The sequence below is a fragment of the Alligator sinensis genome, unplaced genomic scaffold (genome assembly GCF_000455745.1).
Source record: "Alligator sinensis unplaced genomic scaffold, ASM45574v1 scaffold49_1, whole genome shotgun sequence".
NCBI classification, from domain to species: domain Eukaryota; kingdom Metazoa; phylum Chordata; order Crocodylia; family Alligatoridae; genus Alligator; species Alligator sinensis.
This window is the reverse complement of record NW_005841970.1, coordinates 447,876-471,302: the sequence shown is the minus strand read 5'-3', so window position 1 is coordinate 471,302 and position 23,427 is coordinate 447,876. Positions and strand designations below refer to the sequence as shown.

Below are 23,427 nucleotides of genomic sequence, written 5' to 3'. Positions count from 1 at the left end.
AAATGGAACTAATTGGGGCTATACTTCAAAACTGTTCAGACTTTTGGTTAGTTTCAGGTAGCCGTGTGCAGGTTCATAAATTATATACGACATGAGAGTCCTTCCTTCCAAGGGGAATTCCATCCAACAACAACCATGATCTTTGACTTTTCACTCTTGAGTTGAAAAAGGCAGATTTACAGCCATCCTTCTTGGGAGGGTTGTCCATCTCAAAGGGAACAGATCCTCTCACAGTACCCATCACCGCCTCACTCGAGAGTATCCAGCTAAGGAAGGTTGCACATTTCACTTGTTAAAAAGAGGAATAAGCATTCAGTACACCTGTTCCTCTCCTGCTGCCCTCCCAGTGACTTGCTGTTTTCAAGTTGAACACAGGGTATCTACTCTCCACCAGAGCTATAACTCGGGAAGCCACTGTAGAGTCCTAAATGAACATCTGTTTTCAATCAGTTGTAAAACTGATGTGAACTTAGATTTCTTCCCTCCTGGCATTGTGGAAAAAATTAGCCATTTTGAACAGTTACAAAATCAGTATGCTAGTCTCAGAGGTGTGGAAGTTCATAGTGTAATGATTTTAAGTAGGTGCATTATATACTGAGCCACAGCTGCGCCTATGGTTTATGGTCTTTTGTCAGGACCATCAAGGTCCAAATTCCAAGAGTATACAGGTGTGCAGTATCATTTTGTTGAATATTCCCCAGATTATTTTATCTGTGATCAGACCCAAACTGTGACAGCTTGTGTGTTTACACATGATATGTAGTCTTGTATTATCAGGCTGAATTGGCTCATACCACCCCAAGCATGGTGAGTACATGACTCCCTAGAGGTATTAAATTTTGCATTTAGCACATACACTAAGAATCTCTGGAAAAATTCACTCTAGCCAGCAGCCTGCGGCTATGTAACAGTATTTCCACTAGGTGTACTTACTTACAAAGTTGGCAGAGGACATCAGAATAAAACTGTTATATGAAGTATATTGTGGGCAGGGAATTGGTGCCAAGGTAACTATCTTACCACCAAGCAATATAAAAAACAATGAAATGTTATTATAACCTTAGCCAGTGCCAAGCTAAGGTAATCATTTAATTCATAAAACTAACTGAATTTTACCCAATAACATATCACAGAACTGAGAACCTCATTAGCTAATCACTGCTTGATTTGAAATGAGTTATCTTGCTTAAATAAAAATCCTCAGTGTTAGTGCTTACAATATAAACTGTTTTAAGAGCCACTTTTAAAAAATCTTATAACTATGAGCAGCCTCTTTTAGCATATAAAAAGGCATATGAACCAGCATAGTATTTTAATTTTAAGATTTTTTTTTCATGTTTATATGAATTTGACACACACAGAAGCAGTGGAGTCGCCCAAATCCCCCTTATACACACATTTTCCATCTGTTTCTACACACCAATGATATCTTTGCATGGAATCACATACAAACTTTATGAAATGCTGTTTAATTGACTTTATAAATGAGTGTACTGTATAGTGTACTGTATAGTAACCCAGCACATCCAAGGCAAAACAGTCCTTTCTTGTCCTGCTCCCCTACTTATCTTTTATCCTAGTTGTAGATAAATTTGGATTTGATACATTTTTTCATTTTTGAATTGAAAATTAGTATTGGACATCCCCAGAATCACCAGTGTTACTTTAACACCAAATTTTGCTTAATTACACCTAACTATAGTTTATTAATAATTAAGTTTAAAACTTAGCATCTGCAGTCACTCACACATTTTATTGCTGCTTAACCCACATTTATTGAAGTCAGTGGCAATGCAGTAATTAATTTTAATAATTAAAAGATATTTTTACTATTCTGTTAAATTCCAAAGTTTACTAACTAAATAGTTTATCTTTGAGATGCTTACTAAGGTATTCAAACTGCTTCCTTGGTTTTTGTAAATTTCAACACTTTGGGCAGTGATCATATGATCTGTCAAGAGAATAGGAACAGTATTGTGAGCAATGTATACTAACTTAAGTAACCTTAGCTGAACTAACTCATCACCACTGTGGGGAAGGGATTCCCAATCTGTCTAAGAGTGAGTTAAATCTGGTGCCTCCGGATCCCAGTGACTAGTTACTAAATATTGCTTTCGTATCTTCTCAGCTTATAAAAACTGGTCTTGTATGTTCTTGCTTAATTCTATTGCCATTACTTACATACATTCATATTCAAGACAAGAACAGCAGCTTTTTATGGTATCGTAAAAAACTCTTCATGATATCACCATTCATTTGATACTTCTTCAGAGGTGTTGATGTTGCACACAAACTTTAGTAAACATAAACATTGATTACTTCAAATCATGAGTGATTTGGAAATAAGATGTTGGTGAGATGACTGGGAATAAATGGGTTTGCATTTCACTTTTCCTACTATTCAGGATACTTTAAGTACTGATGTTGTACCTGACTTGCCCGTAGAACAGACCTTATTTTGTATAATGACCTCAACAATATGCATGTTGATTGGATGCACAATAAATGTAACTTTGGAGGATCCAAGGAAAGGAGGGCTGGAAGGGACCTCATAAGGTCATCTAGCCCAGCCTCCTACTCAAAGGCCCGTGACTAAACCATCCCAGCCAAATGTCTGTCTAACCTGCTTTTGAAAGTTCCCAAGCATGGAGAATTCACAGGTAACCTGTTCCAGTGTCTGATCACTCTCATAGTCAGAATGTTTCTCTTAATCTCCAACCTAAATTTCCCCTGCTGCAGCTTGAGGCCATTGCACCTAGTCCTGGCCCCTACAGCCACAGTGAAAAGCCCATCCACATCTTCTTTATAAGGACCCTTTAGGTACTTGAAGACTGTTATCAAATCCTCCCTCAGTCTTCTCTTTCCCAGACTAAATAAATCTAGATCTTCCAGCCTTTCCTTCTAAGTCTTGCCTCCCAGCCCCTAATCATTTTCCTTGCCCTGTGCTGGACTCTTTTCACTGTCTACCTCTTTCTTGAAGTGTGGGGCCCAAACCTGGATACAGTACTCCGGGTGAGGCCTCACCAGTGCTAAATAGTGCAGAAAAATTACTTCCCATGATGTGTAAGTGACAATCCTGTTAATAAAAACTTTTTTATAGTTATAATGGTATAGAATAATTGAAACAGTGCTTATTTTCAAACTATAAATGCATTGAATTAATTGATTTTAAATTAAATAATTTAACTGGAACATAAAATATTTTGGAACCACATGTCTCAGATTATTCCTCATGTAAACTGAAGATTTCCACCTTTAAATCATTCTCTCAAATTCAGTGTAAATCAGCTAGAATTTTCTGACAATGGGGGTGGTTACGTATTGGATGGATTCCCTAAAGCGGTGTAGAATTCATTAGAAGTTTCATTGGAGGTTGAACAAACACTTTTCTTGGCTGATTTACACAGGGATGGTCACCCTTGAGGAGAAGGGTGGCCTAAATGACCTTCTGAAATTCCTTACTGCCCTACTGTATTTACTTACATACCACATGTACCTCCCCCCCGTCAGTCTTCCAACATCACTGTGCTTGCCTTAAGCAGGGAAGCTGATCTTTCTTTGCTGCAGTAGAAGCAGGGAGAGACTGTGCTATAATAGCTGCCAAGATACCTGCCACTTCTTTCTGGTTCAGCAAACAATAGGGATGTGGTCCAGTGTTCTCTTTCACAGTCACTGTTGGATGAGCACTGCAGCTTGTGCCTGAAGCAGCAGTTGACCTCTCTCAGGGTAAGTGAGCTGCTGCATGCAGCCTACAATATCTTGATGAGGCTTGTGGTATGGAAACTACATTTACTATTTACAGGAACTCACATAAAGAACTATTTAGAGTTAAGAAGTAACAGTTGTGCTATTGCCCTTGCAAGGGTCTTTGGTCTAGCTTTGTCTATGTCCTGCTATGCCAGGAAATCCCTGCTGCCTCACTCAGACTGTCTCCTGAGATAACACACTTCCTGGACATGTTGGGCATTTTTACACATGCATGGGCCACAGCGTATTATATAAACAGCGAAATGCTCATCAGCACACAGAAAATGGAGGCGGTCCACTTTTGAACTAAAGCACATAGAAGGTGTTTTAGGTCAAAAGCTCACCACCGCCACTTTCTCTTCACTGACACATTTCTCTACTTATACAACTGCAAGCAATGCAGCACCATGCGCATCAGCTCACGTGCACAGCAGACTTATTTAATTGAGTCTGCTATGATACACTGGATCTCTGGTGCACTGCAGCGTGAAAAAGCATGTGTATAAATTCCAGTTGTGTTTCCAGGTGGACTTATTCGATATCACAGTCAGCCAGGACTTGGAAAAGTCTTTTCTTCTGCATTCTGCTTGCAAAAAACTGTATGCATGTCTTATTAGGAGGCATGTGGTAGGTAAGAAAATATGGTATTTTTCTATGATTCTGTATAGTACAAAAAACCAATCAGCCAAATGAAAACATTTATTTATTTAATTATACACTTGTGTGCACACACACCTGTGCACTTTCTTAGAGAGTATGGCCCAGCAGCCCTATAGGAATACCCAAAAGCAGATGGTTCAGCCCACAATGTATAAGGCCTGTCTAGAATCCCCATGTAACAAAAAGAGCAGAAAGTGAGCTACAAATTACAACGAACAAAATGGAAAAACCAGCCCAAAACCACTTCAGTTATTGGTGAAGAAGTGGCAAAGAGTTGGTTTGGTTCAGCATCCCTTTTGAAAGCAACACAACCAAATAGATAGTTACATTATACATCTCAGTCCAGCCTTATCTACTGTCACAAATGCAGGTGACATGAAATTTAATGAGTCCAGGTGCATTTTTACTGAGCACGGACAAGTCCCTTCAGCCAATTGGAGAACATGCATGGTAACATGTAAAGACACTTGGTAATTAATTAAAATTAACTAATGACAATTAATTAATTACAATTACAGAATAGCAAAGCAAAAAATTTTTAATTAAATTTAGAAAAAATAATTTGTAAAATGCTCAAATATTTTCAATGTGAATTTATTGTCAGAGAACAGGACATTAGAAAGTTATCAACGCCATTTCTTTAATCACCATTTTATCTAGTTATATTGTTTGATAAATAAATAAATAAATCATCTGTGCTTGTGAGACAAATTAGCTGCCATAAAACCAAGCTTGGTTTCTATTCTAAACCAAGTGATTTGTGTTTAGGATACAAGAAACACCATCACAATTGGCAAAAATAACTAACCTTACAACAGTGGCTGTATAAGCCTGTGAAATATGTGGAGAATGAGTGTGTGTATAAACTTTGAATGGTTCTCTCAGACTTAGAAGTATTCTGTCTATCTAGAATTTGGGGTATGTTGGCAGAAGAGCATGGGGATGCTCATATAAACATCAGCAGCAAAGGATAGTCTTTCTTCACTTTGGATGTTTCAGTGAGGAACATTAAAGAAAAAGCCTGACTTGGACAGGATGAATTGTGGATAACACTTTTATCTTATTAAGAAAGTGTTATTCTTTTAAACAAATAGGTCTTGATTTTCATGAAAGATTTTTATCGCTTCCCTATTTACATTGTTCAGATCCATTTAACACTAGTGTTTTGTCATTTAGAGTAGTAATTCATCAATCTGTTAACATAACCTTTTATATGTTACCTTTCATAATGGTATAGAATAGCCTATTTTAGAACCTGAAATGTTATAAACCACCAGATTGCTAATTGCTTCAGATGCTGTGAAAAATAATTACTCCAAATTATTTTTGATATTTAATTGACAGTGTAATGCATTCAACTGAAGACCTATGCTCTGCCATTTTAAATTGTGTAGTGTAGTGGAAAAGTAAACTATAACATTTTACCAGCAGATAACATTTCCTGTGTACTTCTCATACTTCATGGACAATTACTGTTATTCTCCAGAATGTATCAGAGTGTTAGTTAAAAGTTGGCTTTCTAACTAAAGTATTTCTAACTTTAAAAAAGGACATAATTTTGCTCTGTACATGTCTTGTACATGTAGTTAAAGCAGTTTGTGTTTAATGTACTGTTATTTTCGATGAAGATTCCCCTCCATTTCTGACACTTCTTTGAAGCAGACCAATTGCTTAGGGTGAGAAAATTCTGCTTTATTTGTATGTATGTGTACTTACACAGTTGATCTGTATTCATTTTGTTCTCCAGCTTTAGGGCTCTTGACTGAAATTTGATTTCCAATTGGTTCAGGGAATGTGTAGCACTTATATGCAGACACTCAATAGTTGTAGGAATAATACCATTCTCATAGCTGTCCAATAATATAATTCCTGAAAAGAACCTTCTTTATAAGGTGCCATGTTTCAGCAAGAGATATTTGTCATTTTGGGAAACCAGATTTGCTGGCACTAAACTAGTATTAATGCATGCAATACTTATAATAAGTGCATAGCTCTCTAACTGTTTGCATGGTTTAACCCTTCAAGGTATTTAAACTATTTTTCTTTTAAAATTGTTTATTAACTTGTTTAGACACAGTCTAAAGTGCTATTTAAAGGCATGCATCCAGAGACATGCACACAACAAACTCAAAGTTTCAATATTTCAGGGAATCTAAATTATTTTCAGAATTTCAGAAATTGAGAAGGGATAAGTGGAAGGAGAAAATGTTGGGCTGGTGTCAAGCGATAGCTCGTAACCCTCACAGACTCCCAAACAGCACAAGAACACCCGAGGTCTCAGGTGATGCTTCACATAACTCTACCTTGGTGAGTGAAAAGTTCTATTTCCTCATGGTGGCATGTACAGATGAACCTCAAAGGTGCTAAAATACTTTGTAAGAAACATAATGTTTGCCTTTCATCTTTTACTATTTGAAACCCTATAGCAACACCTGCAATTTTCTGCTTTTGAATTCAGTTTTCATTTGCTAGCTTTTCATTTTCATGTGATGCATTATCCATTGAGGTTTGCATGCTATGGCTGTGAATTACTGGTGTTTTATGGATGGCAAATGTAAGATCACACTCGTCATTTTTCAATGGAAAATTTTTCTTTTAAGCTGTACAGTGAATTCTTCAATCAGAAAGAAGTCTTACTTTTGGGTGGGGCACATCTAGTCTTTTTGTTGATCTTAACCAAAAACTTGTTTCATGAGGAATAGAGCTGGAGCTTATCTAAAAGCACTCTCTGCTTGTAGTGTACAGCTGTCCATCATGAATAAAATGAATAATATGTAAAGATATTATCATTTATTAACTTATAGAGAGAGCTGTTATTTTAAAGTACACTTGTTATGGTGTGTTACAGAAAAAGAGTTGTTTTTGTGCATGTAAACTTAGAGGCATAGCTGCTCAAATCTTGTTAACTGTCATAGATCCATTGAGGTTCATGAACTCACTGGAACTATGATAACTTACACAAGGTGAATATTTCAACCTATCTGACAAGGGTGTGATCCTGCAATTTTTACTTATGCAAGTTACATTTTTCTCAGTTGGGCTCTTCAGGTAAGTAAAGACTATGAATGTGTATAAAGGTTGCAGAATAGCTGCAGCACCAGTAAATGTGTTTTATGTACTTCGCTCTTTGTTAAAACTGTGTCGAACTCTTCCTGCCTGCAGGAAAAGTTCTGTTGATTATGATATCAGGTACAACTTAAGTGGGAGAAATGTATACTGTTTGTCTTTTCTCACTTGGAAAGAGAGATCTCTGGTTGTAAATCCAGTTCTTCACGTAAAACAAGCCATGGTTCTTACTGGATGTTGATGGAGTATGCCATTCATATCAACTCATCTTAGATCATCTTGTTTCCTCCCAGTTTATTTCATGGATGGTAATGGTTGATTCTTCGTAAGAGCTAATGAATTTTAAAATGAACATTTTAGGATTCAAAAGAAACCACTCAGTTTGAGTCATATCACACTGCATGTTAAATGGGCCTCTTTTGAAATTTAATTCAGTATTTTTCACTTGTTTTGAGTTGGGGTATTTATTATATATAGACTCTTTTTACTGAGGTGCCTGTTATAGCTTCTGTAATATGATGATGGAGACTTGCTATTTAAACAAGAACAAATGTTCTGTCAGTTTTTCCACTTGGCTTTTTATTTTCCCTTGTTAGCTTCAGGAATATTTAACATTTTCAGTGTTTTACATGAGGCAGGCATATCAAGTCAAGCATTACTAAAGAGCTGTCAAAAAGAAACATTAGAACAGGAAACTGGAAAGAGAACAGCCCTTCAGTTGTCGAAACAAGGACCTGACATCCAAACAGAAAAATGAATAATTGTTTAAAACCAGGTTTCTTTACTGACAAACATGGTAGTATGGAGAAGTACTGGGGGAGGCTTGGGGACAAACAGATTCAGCCATATATTTAGTAGAGGTTTAAACTATGATGAAAAAGCCTCTGTAGCTTTACTTAATATGGCACAATTCCAGTTTACTACCATACCTATAGGTCAAGTGTTTAAGGGCATAGCTCTGTCTGTGCTAATATTACAGTCTCTCTCAGGAGCATGATACTTTTCTACATCTAAGGTACATAATTCTCCCATCCTTTCTGTGGGTATTGCCAAAGGTCCTATTACACCTTATTAGTCCCAGCAGAGATGAATGGTTCTCCCATTCATGAAACTGGAAGCCTTACACACCTCCAGAAGCTTGTCTTTTCCACCTAAGCAAGGCATGCATGCCCCTCCCATTCTCCAAAAAGATGGGGTTACAGGCAGCCTTATATATTCCTGTCTTACTGAGATCCAGTTCACTCAGAAGAGATACTTTCCAGGGCATCTAACTGCCAGACAACAGCATGAAACTGCCCATTTTACTGGGCCACACTACCTCTTACTTGCTTTCCTTCTGACTCATGCAACTTTCACTTTTGGGTACCCAGCAATCCATCTTCACCAGGAGGGGATGGAGGATGCTCTCAATTCTACCTACCCTCGGTGGTTAGGCATCTCTCTTGGGAATCCTAAGTTGGGCCCAGAACCTGTCTTCACCTGCTGGGCAAGTGTCTTAACAATTAGGCTGTTGGGCCGAAGGTGAGCAATATGAGCACTGGGTCAAACCAAACATTAGTCCTTCTCTATGGTTATCCTTTGACTAAGAATTCAGGAACTCATTCAGGATTTATGTAGTAGGGTCTTACTGTCGTTGTAGCTGTGATAGTCCAGGCAATATGCAAGAAGTGAGATTTGTATTGACCATATGATATACTTTGGAGAAATGTTAAAGAATTTAAGTTGCCTTTACTGGCTTTTACTAGGTTTGTTAGGTACTTTGGATAATATCTCTTTGCTTTACAGGTTTACTGCCCCTCTTCCCCTTCTTTAAGTGACTATATTAATTTACAGAATGGAGTTAAAAATCATTGCTTTACCTGGTATTTAGCTTAAACTGTAGCTCCTTCTTTTCTAGAACGGAGGAAGGACAGTTTCCTGAAAGCTTGTCTAACATTTCTCCCAACTCTACAGTGGATCCAAAAAAAATATTACCAAACAATTTTTTCTTCTCAGAATGTATGTACATTCCCAGATAGAAGTGTGACAACATAGACATCTAACACTGCTTATGTGAACTGTCCTAAATCTAATCACCTAGGTACCTCTCAGGCTAAAATGGAGACACATAAGGGGACACATAAAATGGAGACACATGTAGGCTGTATTTTGGTTGTTTCACAGGGTGCAGTAGGATAATATTTAGTAACTTGGCTGCCTAAAAGAGAGAAATAAAGAAGTTGAATGAAGCTATAACAAACCTCATGGGCCAGAAACTTATGAAATTATATATATTTCATATACATAAGTAAAAGTGTAATTTTAAATCACTACAATCACATATATATTTTCTGTGGGTATGTTTGTAACCTGACACCTCCCCAACTTTCTCTTCTCTGTAAATTGAGCATATTGGGCATGTGTAGACAAAACAAAATTTCCCATTTACGTTGATGCAACTGCGTTTGTGTTTGCATGACCTGGAATTTCCTGTCACTTTAAAGTCCATTTAGCACCATAAACTAACACTACTCATTGACACTGATAGGGTACGTCCAGATGTGTGTGGACATTTGGTTCCCTGGGGACAAGTAGCAGCGGCACACCTTGTCCCCGGGGAACACCTGTGCCACGTGCACTTTGGCGCATGGCAAGTTGACCCAGGTGACATAGTAGAGGCTTTAGTCAGCTCTGTGCTGGCCCCAACAGCCTTACCTGGGGTCCTGAGGGCCTCCCGGAGTTGCAGCCATAGTGATCCTCCTGGGTGGAGCCTGACCAGCAGCCTCAGCATGGCTCCAAGTGGCGCAGCTCCACTTTTTAGCAGCATATGCTGCCTGAGTGTGTGCTGCTCCGTTTTTTTCCCCCACATTTTTTGCAGCACAGAGAACTCTGGACTGTGTGGTATGTGGCACTGCAGACATGTTTGCAGCACCACATGCTGCATGATCACACTCGTCTGGACGTGCCCATAGTGTCTTTTAAAGTGTTTTGAAAAGTGTTAAGCTATTTATGTGTTATAAAAATGTTCTAGTATAATTTTACTAGTAATGCACAACTTGCTTTTGGGGTGAAATCTTGGCTCCACTGATATCATATAAATCTTTGTTTTATTCATGCCCAGAATTTACCTTTGGCACACCAATCATTCCTTTCATAACATTTGTAGCATAACATTCTTTGCAGTGGCCTGCTTCTATTTTTTATTCAAGATTGATAATCTTGCTATTTTTGTGCTCTTACTGTATAACGTAGAAGAATTAGTGGGCTCGACACAGGGATTCAGTCCCCAGAAGAATGAAATTCTGGGACTCCCTGCTACCTGTCTGAGCTGGGGACTGTGGCCTTAGTGCTGCCAGGTAGGTTGATGCACCCCCCCATGTCATCTGCCGCTCCTTGCCTCCCTGGGATGCTGACCCAGTGTCTCCTGAAGGGGATGAAGGTTCTAGCCATGCTTCACCCCCATCACCCCATGATTTGGGGGGAGATGTGCTATATCTGTCTATAGTAAGGGAGTGGATCCACCCATGTCTGCAGTGTAGATGATGCTGTTGCTTCCAAGAACCTGTTAGGTCTTACTGCAGCATGGTTCAAATAAGCATGCAGGACAGCCTTTTAGTAAGTATAAATTTAATGTAGCCTTTATGTAGCAGGGATGGTACAGGGTTAAACACCAACATGCTTCTCTATCCTACTGTTTTTATACATTAAAAGTGTTTATATCAGCCATGTATCATTATATATTGCTATTTACTGATGAATTATCTTTATAATTAGCTTTTATGTCTACTGTACCCAGTTTCGTATGTCAGTTTACATACTTTCCTCATGATCAGTCTTGTTTTGTGCCATTACAATTTTTTGATTAATAAATTTATTCATATACAGCATTCCCTCCACATGTATTGTTTCAGGTTTGTTCATAGCATCCTATGTGTTTTTTATCTATTGTCATAGTTGGTACTGATTCCATCCATCTCAAGATGTTCCTGAACAGATCCCAAATGTTCTAATTCACTCTTCACAGAACCTCAGGCCCCCATACTTCTTAACTCTTCCTGGCCTGCCTTTTAGCCTACTTAAGTTCCTTAAGGCTTCAATCTTTTTGTTAATTGCAGTAAAGTAAATAAAGCAAGAATTTTGGAAGGTAAGTTGGCCATAGGCCTTCTATTTGAAGGATTTCTCTCTACCGTTCCATCACCTGGGTGGACATGGTTCTCGATCTTCACTACGTGTTCTGGGCTTTGAGGCAGGAAGACCTTGTTGTCATCTTTCATAAATTGTAAGGAATGATCATGTTTTTGCAAGGAGATAAAGTGGATGATAGAAACAATCTTTCCTAGTATGAAGATATAGGTCAGCAGGTAGATATTTCTATTTGAGTGCAGTGCACTTAAAACCTTTTATTATTCCTCTGTCAGAATCGCACAGAAAAATCTCTTCATGATAAATGTCTGTTCCCTAATTCCTTAATCCCAGGCCTTTTTGAAAGAATTATTACGAAGTGTGAGGGTCTCATTAATTGTGTTGCATCTCTATAAAAATGTATTGCTCCAGACTAGTCTTTCCTCTTCTGACCTTCACTTGCACTGCTGTTACTCAGCTAAATGCTTCTTCAGTCAGAAGCTGCACTTCTGATGGTTTCCTGAATTCCATCCAGTTAAACAAATCCTTTAAATCCATTCATTTCTTTGTAGTTTTACTGCTATGAGTGTTGTCCTCTTGCGACAGATTGAGTATGGTTAAAATTGCTGTTAGCAGTTGTAACTATTTTCTACAGAGACCACTCTGAGATAGTGCTTGGTATAAGTGTTTTTATTCACATACATATGTATGTTTGTGAGAAAGTTTGCAGCTGTATATTATAGAGTGGAAATATCTGTTTTATAGTTAAAACAGGAATTAGCTGTCCTAAACCTTTCTAAAGTTTTCCCTTAAAGGTGAATGATCGTGAGAAAATGTTGCATGCTGTATTTTATAATAGGCAGTTTGTTAACATTCAGTAAGGGCTTTCAGGTTAATGGGTTTTGAAAATATACTTTTTCTTCCCTTTTAAAAAAATCTGGACTTTTTCTTATTGTTTAACTAAAAAAGCTTGGCTTGGACATTCAAAATATGTGGTGTTGAAGAAGAAGAAGAAATTTGTTTTAATATTTTGAATATACAAGAACTGGGTATGTAGGAAAATTATAAAGCTATAAAATGAAAATTGTAAGATTCCATTCTAAGATAGGCAGGAAAAGATTATCTACAACTGTTATAATAATATAATAGTGGAGAGAAGGAGACTACATAGACATATTCAAATAATCTGAGAGAATTCTCCCAGGCTTATTCTCCTGGTAGAAAGACTTACCCAGAGACACCTGAACAGACATTTGAATACTGAGCCCTTGAAAAGCAGAGAACTTGCAGGGCTGACAGTGCACGTGAGGGGTCCCTTGTGCATACATCTCAGTGGTTTGCAGGCTTCTTCAGTCTGCCTAGTGACAGATGGCAACAGTGCACAGAACAGCCCTTATTGGCTGATCCAGACTGCCTGTGTCTCCCTGCAGTATAATGTCATTGTTTCTCTTGGGAGAGCAGTCCGTAGCCAGAGTTAGCATGGAAAAATAAAATTAACCAAGTGCTTGTTGGGGGCGGGGAAAGAATTGTTACAATAGGGTAAATAACCTTAAAACTAAACAAAACATTTTGTTCTGAGTAGACCCGAAACAATGTTTGCCTTAGTTTGCCAGTGTTTGCCAATGTTTGCTTTAGTTTGTCAAAATTCTTTTAAAAATATTTTAAAGTTTGATCTGAATAAATTAAATTGGCATGAAATCTTTTCTTGTTTGGACCATACCAAAAAATCCATTATTTACCTACCTCTTATCCCTTTACAGAATGGAACTTTCAGGGTCCTGGCAGATGTTACATTTGTCACAGACTATATGTGAGTTTTCCATGAAAAATCATAACATACCAGACATTAAAAGAATTGTTCCGAGATGAAAATGATGCATTTGCCACCAAAAAGGCACCACAAAGGAACTGTTGGCTGAAACAGCAACTTTGTGGTATAGAAGTATCCTGTGATAGTTTAACATCTGTCCATTTACACAGAGCACAAAGGATCATGGCCAGGTCCCCCACTCTTCGTGAATGCACTGCCTGGAGGATAAGAGCATGCACAACAGTACCAATATCTGCCCTAATGGGGGCTGCAGGGTGCCAGGCCAATCTGGACCCATTCTGGGCTTAGAAAGAGGGTCCGGGGGAAAAAAAAACCAGATTGATCAGGCAGTAGAGACAGTTGAGGGGTAACATGGTAAGTCCCTGGTTGGACAGCCAGTCAGTACTGTGCTCTACACTTGGCTAAACTCAGGAACTCATGGAGAGAGGGGACACCACAGGACACACTGGCATCAGCTCAACAGCTCCCTCAGCTTGTGAGTGTTACCAGAGCAAGCTCTTATTGCACTTTTTTTTCCATTGAGGGAAGTGGGTCCCTGAATAACTGGCACAGAACAATGTGCAACTTTTCCATTCTGTGACAAAATTCTACAGTTTCTGTCATGGAATGAAAATAGCATCTGCCAGTGCCCCCAGACAGCACTCAGCCAGATACTGCCACTGCATACTGTTGCAGAGAGTTTCTAGTCAAAAAAACTTTTGATCTAAGATGAGCACTGCCAAAGGAAGCAGGAGGTAACATGCATTTTAAATTCCTTTCTTTCCTTCCTTTAAATTCCTTTCTTTCACTAATTGAGCTTTATAATTCTTTTCACAATTCTGTTCATTAATTGGGGTTTATATTCTGTTCACAAGCTGGAAATAGAAACCAGGTTGCTATCTGGAAGGCACATGTCTCTGCTGCTAAGTCACATTGCCTCAGAAGTGCTACTTTTTCTAAAAAATGAGGCTACTTATGCATATTTAGCTTACTACTTCAGTGTGTTCCACTTTCTTCTCTAGTTACTGGTCCACAGAAGATAAGTCATCTACCAAATAGTAGAGAATGGTGCTGAAGATTTAGGGTAGGGACAGACATTCAAATAGCCTGAGCCTGAATTGATTCAATCTTTGCAGGCTAGTCTAACCCAGCTAGGCTAAATCAGTTTTGTAACTGGAGAGACATCCCAGTAATGCAGGCATATGCCTGCAGTGGCTCAGGATAGAAGCCAGGGGGTGCTAGAGCAGTCCTCCATTCCTTCCACAGCATGGAGCTGTGGGGGGGTGGGGGCATAGCCAGGCTAAGCAGGACGCTGTGATTGGCTCAGCAGGGAATTCATAACAGTGTTTATCGCCCAATTAAGAAAAGAACAGAGGGACGTTACCAGCTACTTTTTTATTCTACCTGTTGATTCAGCAGGGACCATAGCCAGCATGTGGTCTCTTACTAATACACAGACACCTCCTCAGAAAGGCAGAGGGGAGGGGGGAATTCTTGCTTAGCAGGGAGCGGTGAGAGGGAAGGTTGCGGGGGAGGGAGGGGCTGCAGCCAGAGAGCAGAGGGGAGGGGCCAGTCCTGCTGTGGAGTAGAGAGCCCCACCCAGCCCAGAGAGCATGCCAAGATACTGGGGGTGTCTGGTTTATCTGAAACCAGCAAAGGGTCTGAGACAGACATTGCATAAACCGGTTTGACCCAAATCAGTTAAGTTTGACGCTATATTCAACCAATTTTATCTCAAACTCATTTATGTGCACTGAACATCTGTTCTGTTACAGGTTTAAACCAGTTTCTGATCACTTAAACCACTTTATGTGTAATGTCTGTGCCTAGCCTTAGGGTTCAAATCCTTCTGGGGAAGGACAGGGCTGTTACAGTTACAAATAATAGAATTAGTGAGAGAGCAGAGTCCAGGATTGTTGAGGACTGTGGCCTATCCACTCTGCTGTGCTGCCTCCACAGTACTATCAGCCCAAGAGTAGGTGCCATATTCTTGTCTTCTGGATTCTGGGTGCCTTTAGCAGCTCATGTCACCCCATATAAATTAGGGATCAGTTAATGTGAAAAAGAGAAGCTTTTAGCAGAGCAATTTTAACATCAGTTAATTCAGCTTTTAGCAAACCTGAAAATAGGACTGCCTTTGAGGAGGCTAGTAAAGATACTTGTTGAACATCCATTGTATGGAAGCATCACACTGCACCATGGAATGGGAGACCAGTGGAGGATAAGGGCACCAATAAATCAATCCAACATCAAGACTGTCTCTAGTGGGTTATGGAATAGAGAAAATCCCACACAACTTACTGATTTGTTTGATGCACTGGCTGGGGAAATTTTTAGCTACTTGCACGATTTCACAATGATTACATTCTTAATTCATACAACACAATTTTATTTTAAAATTCTTTGCTACACATATAACACTGCTTAGCTTTAAGAAATACCAAAAACATTAAGAACACAATAACTACATATATCAGAAACAATGCTCCAAATGTACTTCCTTAAAACAATTACAATTACAACTCAAAGTTAAATTTGAATCAATACTATTATTTTTCATAATATACTTACAATCCTAGAATTCCGAGAAGCCAAACATCTAGATATGGTTTAATTCCTCAGTAGTACAATTTAATCGGCTGGCCTCAGCAATACGGTTCAATGGGCTGGCCTCAATACTGATAGGACTAAGTCCCCTTCCTTCAGTCCCTTTCGGGTGCTCCGCAGGTTCAGCGTGAACTAAGAGATTCGTGTTCATGGAGAGGGTGGTTCAGGTGATCAGTCTGATCCGGCCTGCACTTGCAACTCTTCCTTCATTGTTCTGCAAGTGAGGTTACCTCCAAATTGGAACAGTAGGTTAGTTTTTATTGAGTGAGTTGCCGTCTTGGGCCCCTCCTACCCAAACCTGTCACTACTCCCAAATTTGGGCTCAGATCTTACTTAACAGATTCTTTTGCTTGGTAATTAGTTTCTTTTGTTGACCATTGAAATTACTTTGGGGAATTTCCATATCACTGAATTGACTTTTATTTCCAATCTTTTAAAAGGCTCCTAGGGTTTGATTTCTCGGAATGTGGGATGTTTGCTTAAGAGTCATTTTTAGGTTAACTTAGTTAAAGGCCTCTAAAGATAAAATTCAAGAGTGAAGACTTTGAGCAAAGTCAGGACCTTCCCCATGTAGACCAAAACAATGGCCTAGATAAGAAGATAAATCTTGTCTTTTTCCTAAACTGGCTAATGGGCAACTATTACAAACATTCAAATATTACATTCAATATGACAAGGACAAGGGACTGACATAAATCAGTGAGTTAAACAGGAATAAAACTGTGAGCTATTCTGAAAAAAATATATTTAAAAGCCTTGTTGTAATTAAACAGATCACATAAAATCTCATGGTTGGTGAACCATTAAACTAAAACTATGTTTATGCAATATTTTGGTAACTCAATGAGAAACAAATACTTCTTTCTCAGTTGGTGGAGCCAGCTAGCTGGAGTAATCTGTCCACAGTCAGTTTAGTGGTTATTATATGGTTACAAAATCTGTTTTTATATGCTTTTTAAATAAGTATCCTTGCTTTATGGAGATCCTAATTGAGAAGACTCCTCTTTCCCATTTTGGAACTTCTATTATGAGCAGTTTGTGAAAAAGCTCACAAAGTTGCTGCCAGTACAGTAATTATTTTGAAACTAGAGGAAGGACTTCAGCTTTAGAAAACTAATATTTTAAATAAAGAAAAAGTAATTTGAGGGAAGTGGCAGAGCATGATAACAAATTCAAGTTAAGCTTTTTCTTCTTTAATTAATCCCACTGTAAAACTAGAAGGCAGAATTGTGCAAGTTAAAAATATGTCAGTCCATCTTAAGATTCATTGAATTGGCTATAATTGTACATTTATTTAACTAGTTCATGCAGGGCAACATTTATTTACATGCCCAAGCACCCAAACACTACAGTAAAGGTTGCATATGAAGTCCTGAATCTGTACTCCTATGCATGTTCATTATGATTCATGCTATAATGACAGGATTGCATAGAATTTCTCAAAGAAGACAGTATCTTATTATACAATTTCTGTTTACAACCTTATATACGAGTTAATTTTCGTACTTAAATTTATTGGATTATCATAATGGTTCTTTATTAGTTGTTTAGGACTGGACAGGACATCTTTTGGCTGTTGAGTCCATTTCCCCCTATCAGAAGCAACCATCTCATATATTATATCTCAAAGCCATTTGGGTTGTTGGTCATTGCATTAGCAGGGCACAGGCAATATGCTCATTGCCTCTGCTTTTTCCTTTCTATGGCAAATTTAGGGTGTTCCTGAAGTGTATGATTTTACACCTTCTGATTGTGTCTGAGGGTGTGACGTGAATAAGGTATGGGAATCATTAGTTAAATGGTTGCCATACAAACTAGGGACTGGACTTAATGACCTAGGAGGTCCCTGCTCTTACTAGAATTTTATTCCTCTTTAATTTAATCTTCCTTCTAAATTCCAGACTAAATTTATATGTATCCCAATTTTTTTTTGAAGTTATGATTTAGCTGAGTAGTCCTTTTCAGTCTGTCATGTTAAGAGAATCATCATTTCACCTCTCTACCTTCATTTTTCTAGGTTAAACAACAAGCTATAATAGTCTTCTCAAAATAATTTTTGATCATCCTTCTTTATATTCTTCCATGCATATGTTCCAATTAGAATTCTTCATCCTTGTACTCGGTAGTCTAAATGAGTGCTCGTTATTATCTTGCACAATGGGACTGACGCTTCCCTATTTCTAATGAAATTATCCTGTCTGGTACATTTTAAAAGTGTAATCCCACTATATCTTAGAAATTCATTTGTTTTTCATCACAGCAGTGAGAGGTAGTTAGATGTATTATTCTGAAGTCAGGCAGATGGCAGGGCAGGGACAAACTTTAATCAGAGATGCATAAGCTTTAGTGAACCCAAGCCCACTTAATCAGATATTAATACAACTAGCAAACTGCCCATCAAGAATGACCAGGGCAGGGGGAAAAAACACTGCCTCCCAGGAGCAGGATGGGGGGAAGCTTGCACATGGTAGTGGCCACTGCCACCCACTGCCCCACGCTGCTGCCGCTACATGTCCAATCATGTGCCACACCTCCCCCGCTCCGCATCCAGCTCTGTGCCATCCCCCTTCCCCCAATTCTGCATCTGCCTGGCCCACCCCGCTGAAGCCATTCCCCACCTGTCATTCTTGACAGCACTGGCTAGAGCCATGCCCCACTCAGAGCCATGCCCCACAAGTGTGTTATGGACAGATAGACAAACATAGAAACAGACAAACAGACAGATGGACTAAGCCTAGATAGATAGATAGATAGATAGATGATGAATTAGGGAAAAAAAATGTGTCTCTGATTCAGTTTGTTCATAAGGTACATCTCTACCCTGCTTTTCACAGCAGTATCACATCAGTTGCTAAGAGTTGCACTGTGAGTGACTAACACACCCAGGTCTGTCATCTTTTCTGATTTTTCTTACTGATGAACTCCTTGCATTTTCATATATCTGAGCTGAAAAAATGAGAAATCCAGATATATTTTGGTTGGTTCTGAACATTGCGTATCTTTCTGCACTCATGATCTTTATTTAACTATGTCTCTGTCCTATCATATCAGTTATTCTTAGCTACATTAGGAATTCTAGTTCCTTCCTTTTGTTGCTCAGGATCATTTGTATGCAAACGTCTCAGTTGACTTTCTCTGGTATCACTCAATTTCCCCAGCCGGATTATGTCCTAGAGCTTGAATCTTTTTAATTGGAAAAACCTGATTCTTTGGCTAAGTACACACAGTCAAAAGGCCTAAGGCTGAATTGATTCAGTCTTTGCAGGTTAGTCTAAACTGCATAGATCAAATTGAAACAAAAGTGAACAGTCATTTAGCTTTGATTCAGAAAATGCAGCCACAGGCCTGCAGTGACATAGGCCAGAAGCTAGGGGCGCTATAGCATGGCTATCTGGCTGTGTGTTCACTTCCTCCTCTTCCTGTTGACCCCAAGTCTCTGGGATTTGCAGTCCAGAATTACAGCAGCAGGACTCTGCAGGGTTGTTCATTTCCTCTTCCTGTTTCCAGGTGCCTCTGGGATTTGTAGTCCACAGTTGCAGCCAGCAGTAAGTTTGAGCAAGGGAAGAGGTGTTTAACCCCCTCCCTGGCCCCAGATCCCAGCTGGGGTTTGCCTGGGGGGGGGGGCAGTCCTCCTGCCCCTGTAGATTGGGCTGCATCTCCAGCTGGGCTTGCCCCCCTATGCCCTTGTCAGTCAGCCCTCACTTCTCCAGCTAGGGAGCAGAGGGGTGGGGCCAGCCCTGCCCTCTGGAACAGAGATCACAGCCTAGCCCAGGGCTGGAAAGCATGCTGGGATGCTGGGAGACTGTGATTTAACTTGAACCAGGAAGCAGTCTGAGACAAAAGTTTCATAAACTGGTTTGACCCAAATCAGTTAAGTATGATACTACATTCAGCCAGGTTTATCTTAAACCAGTGTCAGCCATTTTGAAACTGGTTTATGTGCATGGAACTTCTGTTCTGTTACATGTTTAAACCAGTTTCTGATCACTTAAACTGGTTTATGTGTAACTTCTGTCCATAGCCTCTGAGACCAAACTTTAGATGATGAACTTCAGTTAGATGGTTGTCATCTTTAATCCATTACAGCAGGCTCCCAACAGGATACTTTGCAGTCTCAGGTCTATATCTTGTATCCTCACTCCTGGCAGATAGGTCAGTTCTCTGGTTCTGCTCTAACGGCAGACCTGTCTATCGTTTTTAGTAATCTAGAAATCCTGCTCCTTCCTGGTGTCACTATGAATCTCAGGCTCCCTAACATCTTCCTTTGTCTGCAGATGATTTTGTCTTCTCTCTCTCTCTCTCTCTCCCCCCTCTGTATTTCAGCCTGAATTTTCCTCAAGATTCTGCCAGTGTCTATCAATGGACGACCTTTATCATCTATTCTTGTCTTCATTTTTGCTACCCCATTTTTTCCATGTTTCTCCTTCTCATTCTTCAGTGAAAAAAACCCAACAATTTCTAAAATGTAATTATCTTCTATTCAGTTGTTCTTCTGGTTACAGCCATTCATCGATCCCTGTTAGTCCAGTAGTCTGCTCTCTGGGTCCTCCTGTTCACTGGGTATCATCATAGCTGTAATTGTCTGTGCAGGATACTCTTCCTGCCATCGTATCTATCTGAACCCCATCATTGCCTCTAGCTGCATTAAGTTTCAGAAGTGCCCCAATGACTTACAAGGCCAAGACTCCCTTTTCAAATGTGATTTGGGCACTTAGGCATTGGTGGGAATTAGGCTCCTAAATCACACAAGTGCTCTGGAATTTTTTGCCCTTTGATAGCAAGGACTGCAGAGGGACCAAAGAGGCACCATGCAGTTAGTTGCTTCAGTAATGCCTTCACCTACATACACATGCATACTTATTTTTGTTGGGTGGCTGTGTTGGGCACAATGTCACCCTCGATGGAGTATGTTAGTTGAGGCACTTAGAAGCATAATGTATGGAGTACTTTTTTGTCAGAGTTTTCAGATTTATCAAAATCTAAATGTTCTGCAAGAGTGTTTAAATTCTGATGAAACTGTCAGAAACTAGGCATGTTTCCATTGTAAAAATACTTGGTTTCCTGCCAGTTCACCTGCCTGGCTTCTTGGAAGCTTGTCTCATAAGCTGACAAGAAGTTGGGAGCCTGAAGCTCTGGCAGTTTCATCTCCTAAGTTTCCAAGCTCATTGCTCTTCAGCAGCTTTGGCTTTTTGGAATTTGTAAGGCTTCCATCTCCTTGGCAGTCAACTTAGGCTGTGCAGCTTTGGAGCTTCTAGGCTGCCTAGCTCACAGTAGTTCCATTTTATGGAGTATTGGCAATTTTTGGTTTAATTCCAGTAATTATGTACCTCAATGTAGTGTAAAGGATGCTTTGAGATAATTTAAAAAAATTGTAAGTAATGAGATGTGTATGTTTGACATTCTTACTTATGTCTTGTTCATGTTGTCTATTTATGTACTCCTTTTGTAAATGCTCATATATGAAGGTAGTCCAGTTTATTGAATAGGGATACTTAGATTAATAAAGTTACAAGTCTGCGTAATAATTTGCAGAACTATGGCTGAAAGAGTTACAGAGTCTTCCTACGTATATGTTCAGGGCATCTGGAGCAGTTATAGTGCACAGAGACGGTGGGAATTTCTGACTGCTAATGTCCCCCATAGTGCAATTGTGTGGCTGGGCGAGCAGCAGCTATTTCTTAATTTTCTCCCTAAATCAGCACCAGGGGCTACTGCCCTAGTTGCCCTGCCTTAGTTCTGCTGCTAGTTTAGTGCCTAGTATTAGTTGGGGTACTGATTGAGGTCTTTAAACACTAGCATAATAAAAATACTCAACAATGATTGATGATACATTCTCTTTATCAGAGATATGTATTGTAATAACAAACTTACTGAAGCACTTGCACATATTTTCATGTCCCATTGATTACAATGCAACATAAGCAAGTACTTAATCCTGAACTGAAGCTTAATTAGATATTTATTATACATTTGTTTCAACTAGCAAAATAGTCTTCCATATATAGATAGATATGAAATTCAGAGGATGAGTCAGCTGAATGTGTATATCTGTGCAGGAGAGCTTTTCTTAGATGAAACCAGAGATACCACGCAGTCTGTGTCCATCTCCTAAAAGCATAAGTGAGGGAAAATATCCATATTTGTTAACTAAAGGTTCAGATAAGTGGTGTTTAAAATAGAGATGAAGATCATAGCTCCCCATGTAATAATACAAAAATGCACAAGTGGAATGTACTCCACTACAGATGAGTTTTTTTCAATAAATTTAGACTAGCAAACATACAGCTAGCTCCATTTGTTTTTTTGTGCCTATACTCTGCTAGCTAGCTGACAGTATTGGCTAGTGCAGTAATTATTTAGCTATAGATGAACTCTAAAATTTAATTTCAGAATAAAAAAAATCTCTTAATCTGAGCTAGAAATAAATGACCACTTGATTTTAATCAAGGATGCTATAACAACTTACTGATTTTCCAGAGGAATGGACTTGTTTTAAGACACTCTAGAAGAACAAGACTGTTTTCCTTAACTCTTTTTTTCTTTTTTTGTATGACACCATCAAACTGAGTCTGCTTTGTTGCAAGTAAATTTTGTACCTTAAAAACCAAATGCTAATGCTCAGTTGCAACAAAGATGAAGGATGCATAATTACCTGAAAAGATAGATAGGTTTAGTGTCATGTTAATTATTTTCTCATTTACATAACTAACTGGTGAGTGTAATTAGGTTAATTAGGCTGCAGAACAATCTTGTGATTCTACTGTATCAGATTTGCAAAATTCCACATAGAAAATCCCACTTGGAATCCAGTGTGGGCAGCATGCTGATACTACACAGAAACGTTAGTGCATATACAGGATATGCCAGTTTTATCCCAGGGAAATAAAATTGAATTTAACAATTCAGTAATTCTCCAAGGATAGGAAAACAAATACATTTCATACCCTACACTTTCCAGCTTGTCAACTTCCACACATAACTTGCCATTCACTTTGAATCACATTTTCCCTACTGTAATATACCAGCAAGTAAACGGCCATTTTTTTATTTACAAAAAATGAATGATTATACCAATGGAAGTCCAAAAACACTAGCATTATTCAACAAATAAAATATATTATGCACTGTTTATCACATCCTACAATCTGTAGGTATGGAAAAAATGAAAATACACTATGGTATGACATACTGTAATATAATTGTGCAGTTTGGAAACCTTGGAAAGGAATTACTCTACATTGCTATGGTTCAGCTCCGTTACTGCTTGTTTCTATATCAGGTAGCTTTTAGAATAATAGGTGAAGCATAGTCAAACTCATTGAAATAATAAGTTTCATTCATTACATTTATTCTGAATCTCATGTTATCTGGAATTATTGGTTTGAATCCCAGCAGGATTGATTTGCCCTTAATTTTTCTAAGGCTGATAAATTGAG

At 38.8% G+C, this 23,427-nt stretch overlaps 1 protein-coding gene across 3 annotated transcripts in view; it reads left to right on the top strand.

Moving 5' to 3' along the window:
* The window catches only part of MARCH1 (membrane associated ring-CH-type finger 1), a 494,748-nt gene that overhangs the window by 315,930 nt on the left and 155,391 nt on the right, over nt 1-23,427 (top strand). For 2 of the 3 annotated variants that reach the window (XM_025200549.1, XM_006020828.3), the window contains one exon: nt 6,575-6,714. The exons of the other annotated variant lie outside the window; for it this stretch is intronic. In XM_025200549.1, coding sequence (XP_025056334.1) covers nt 6,575-6,714 — 140 coding nt within the window. The remainder of the gene's footprint in view (nt 1-6,574; nt 6,715-23,427) is intronic. 3 annotated transcript variants of the gene reach the window in all.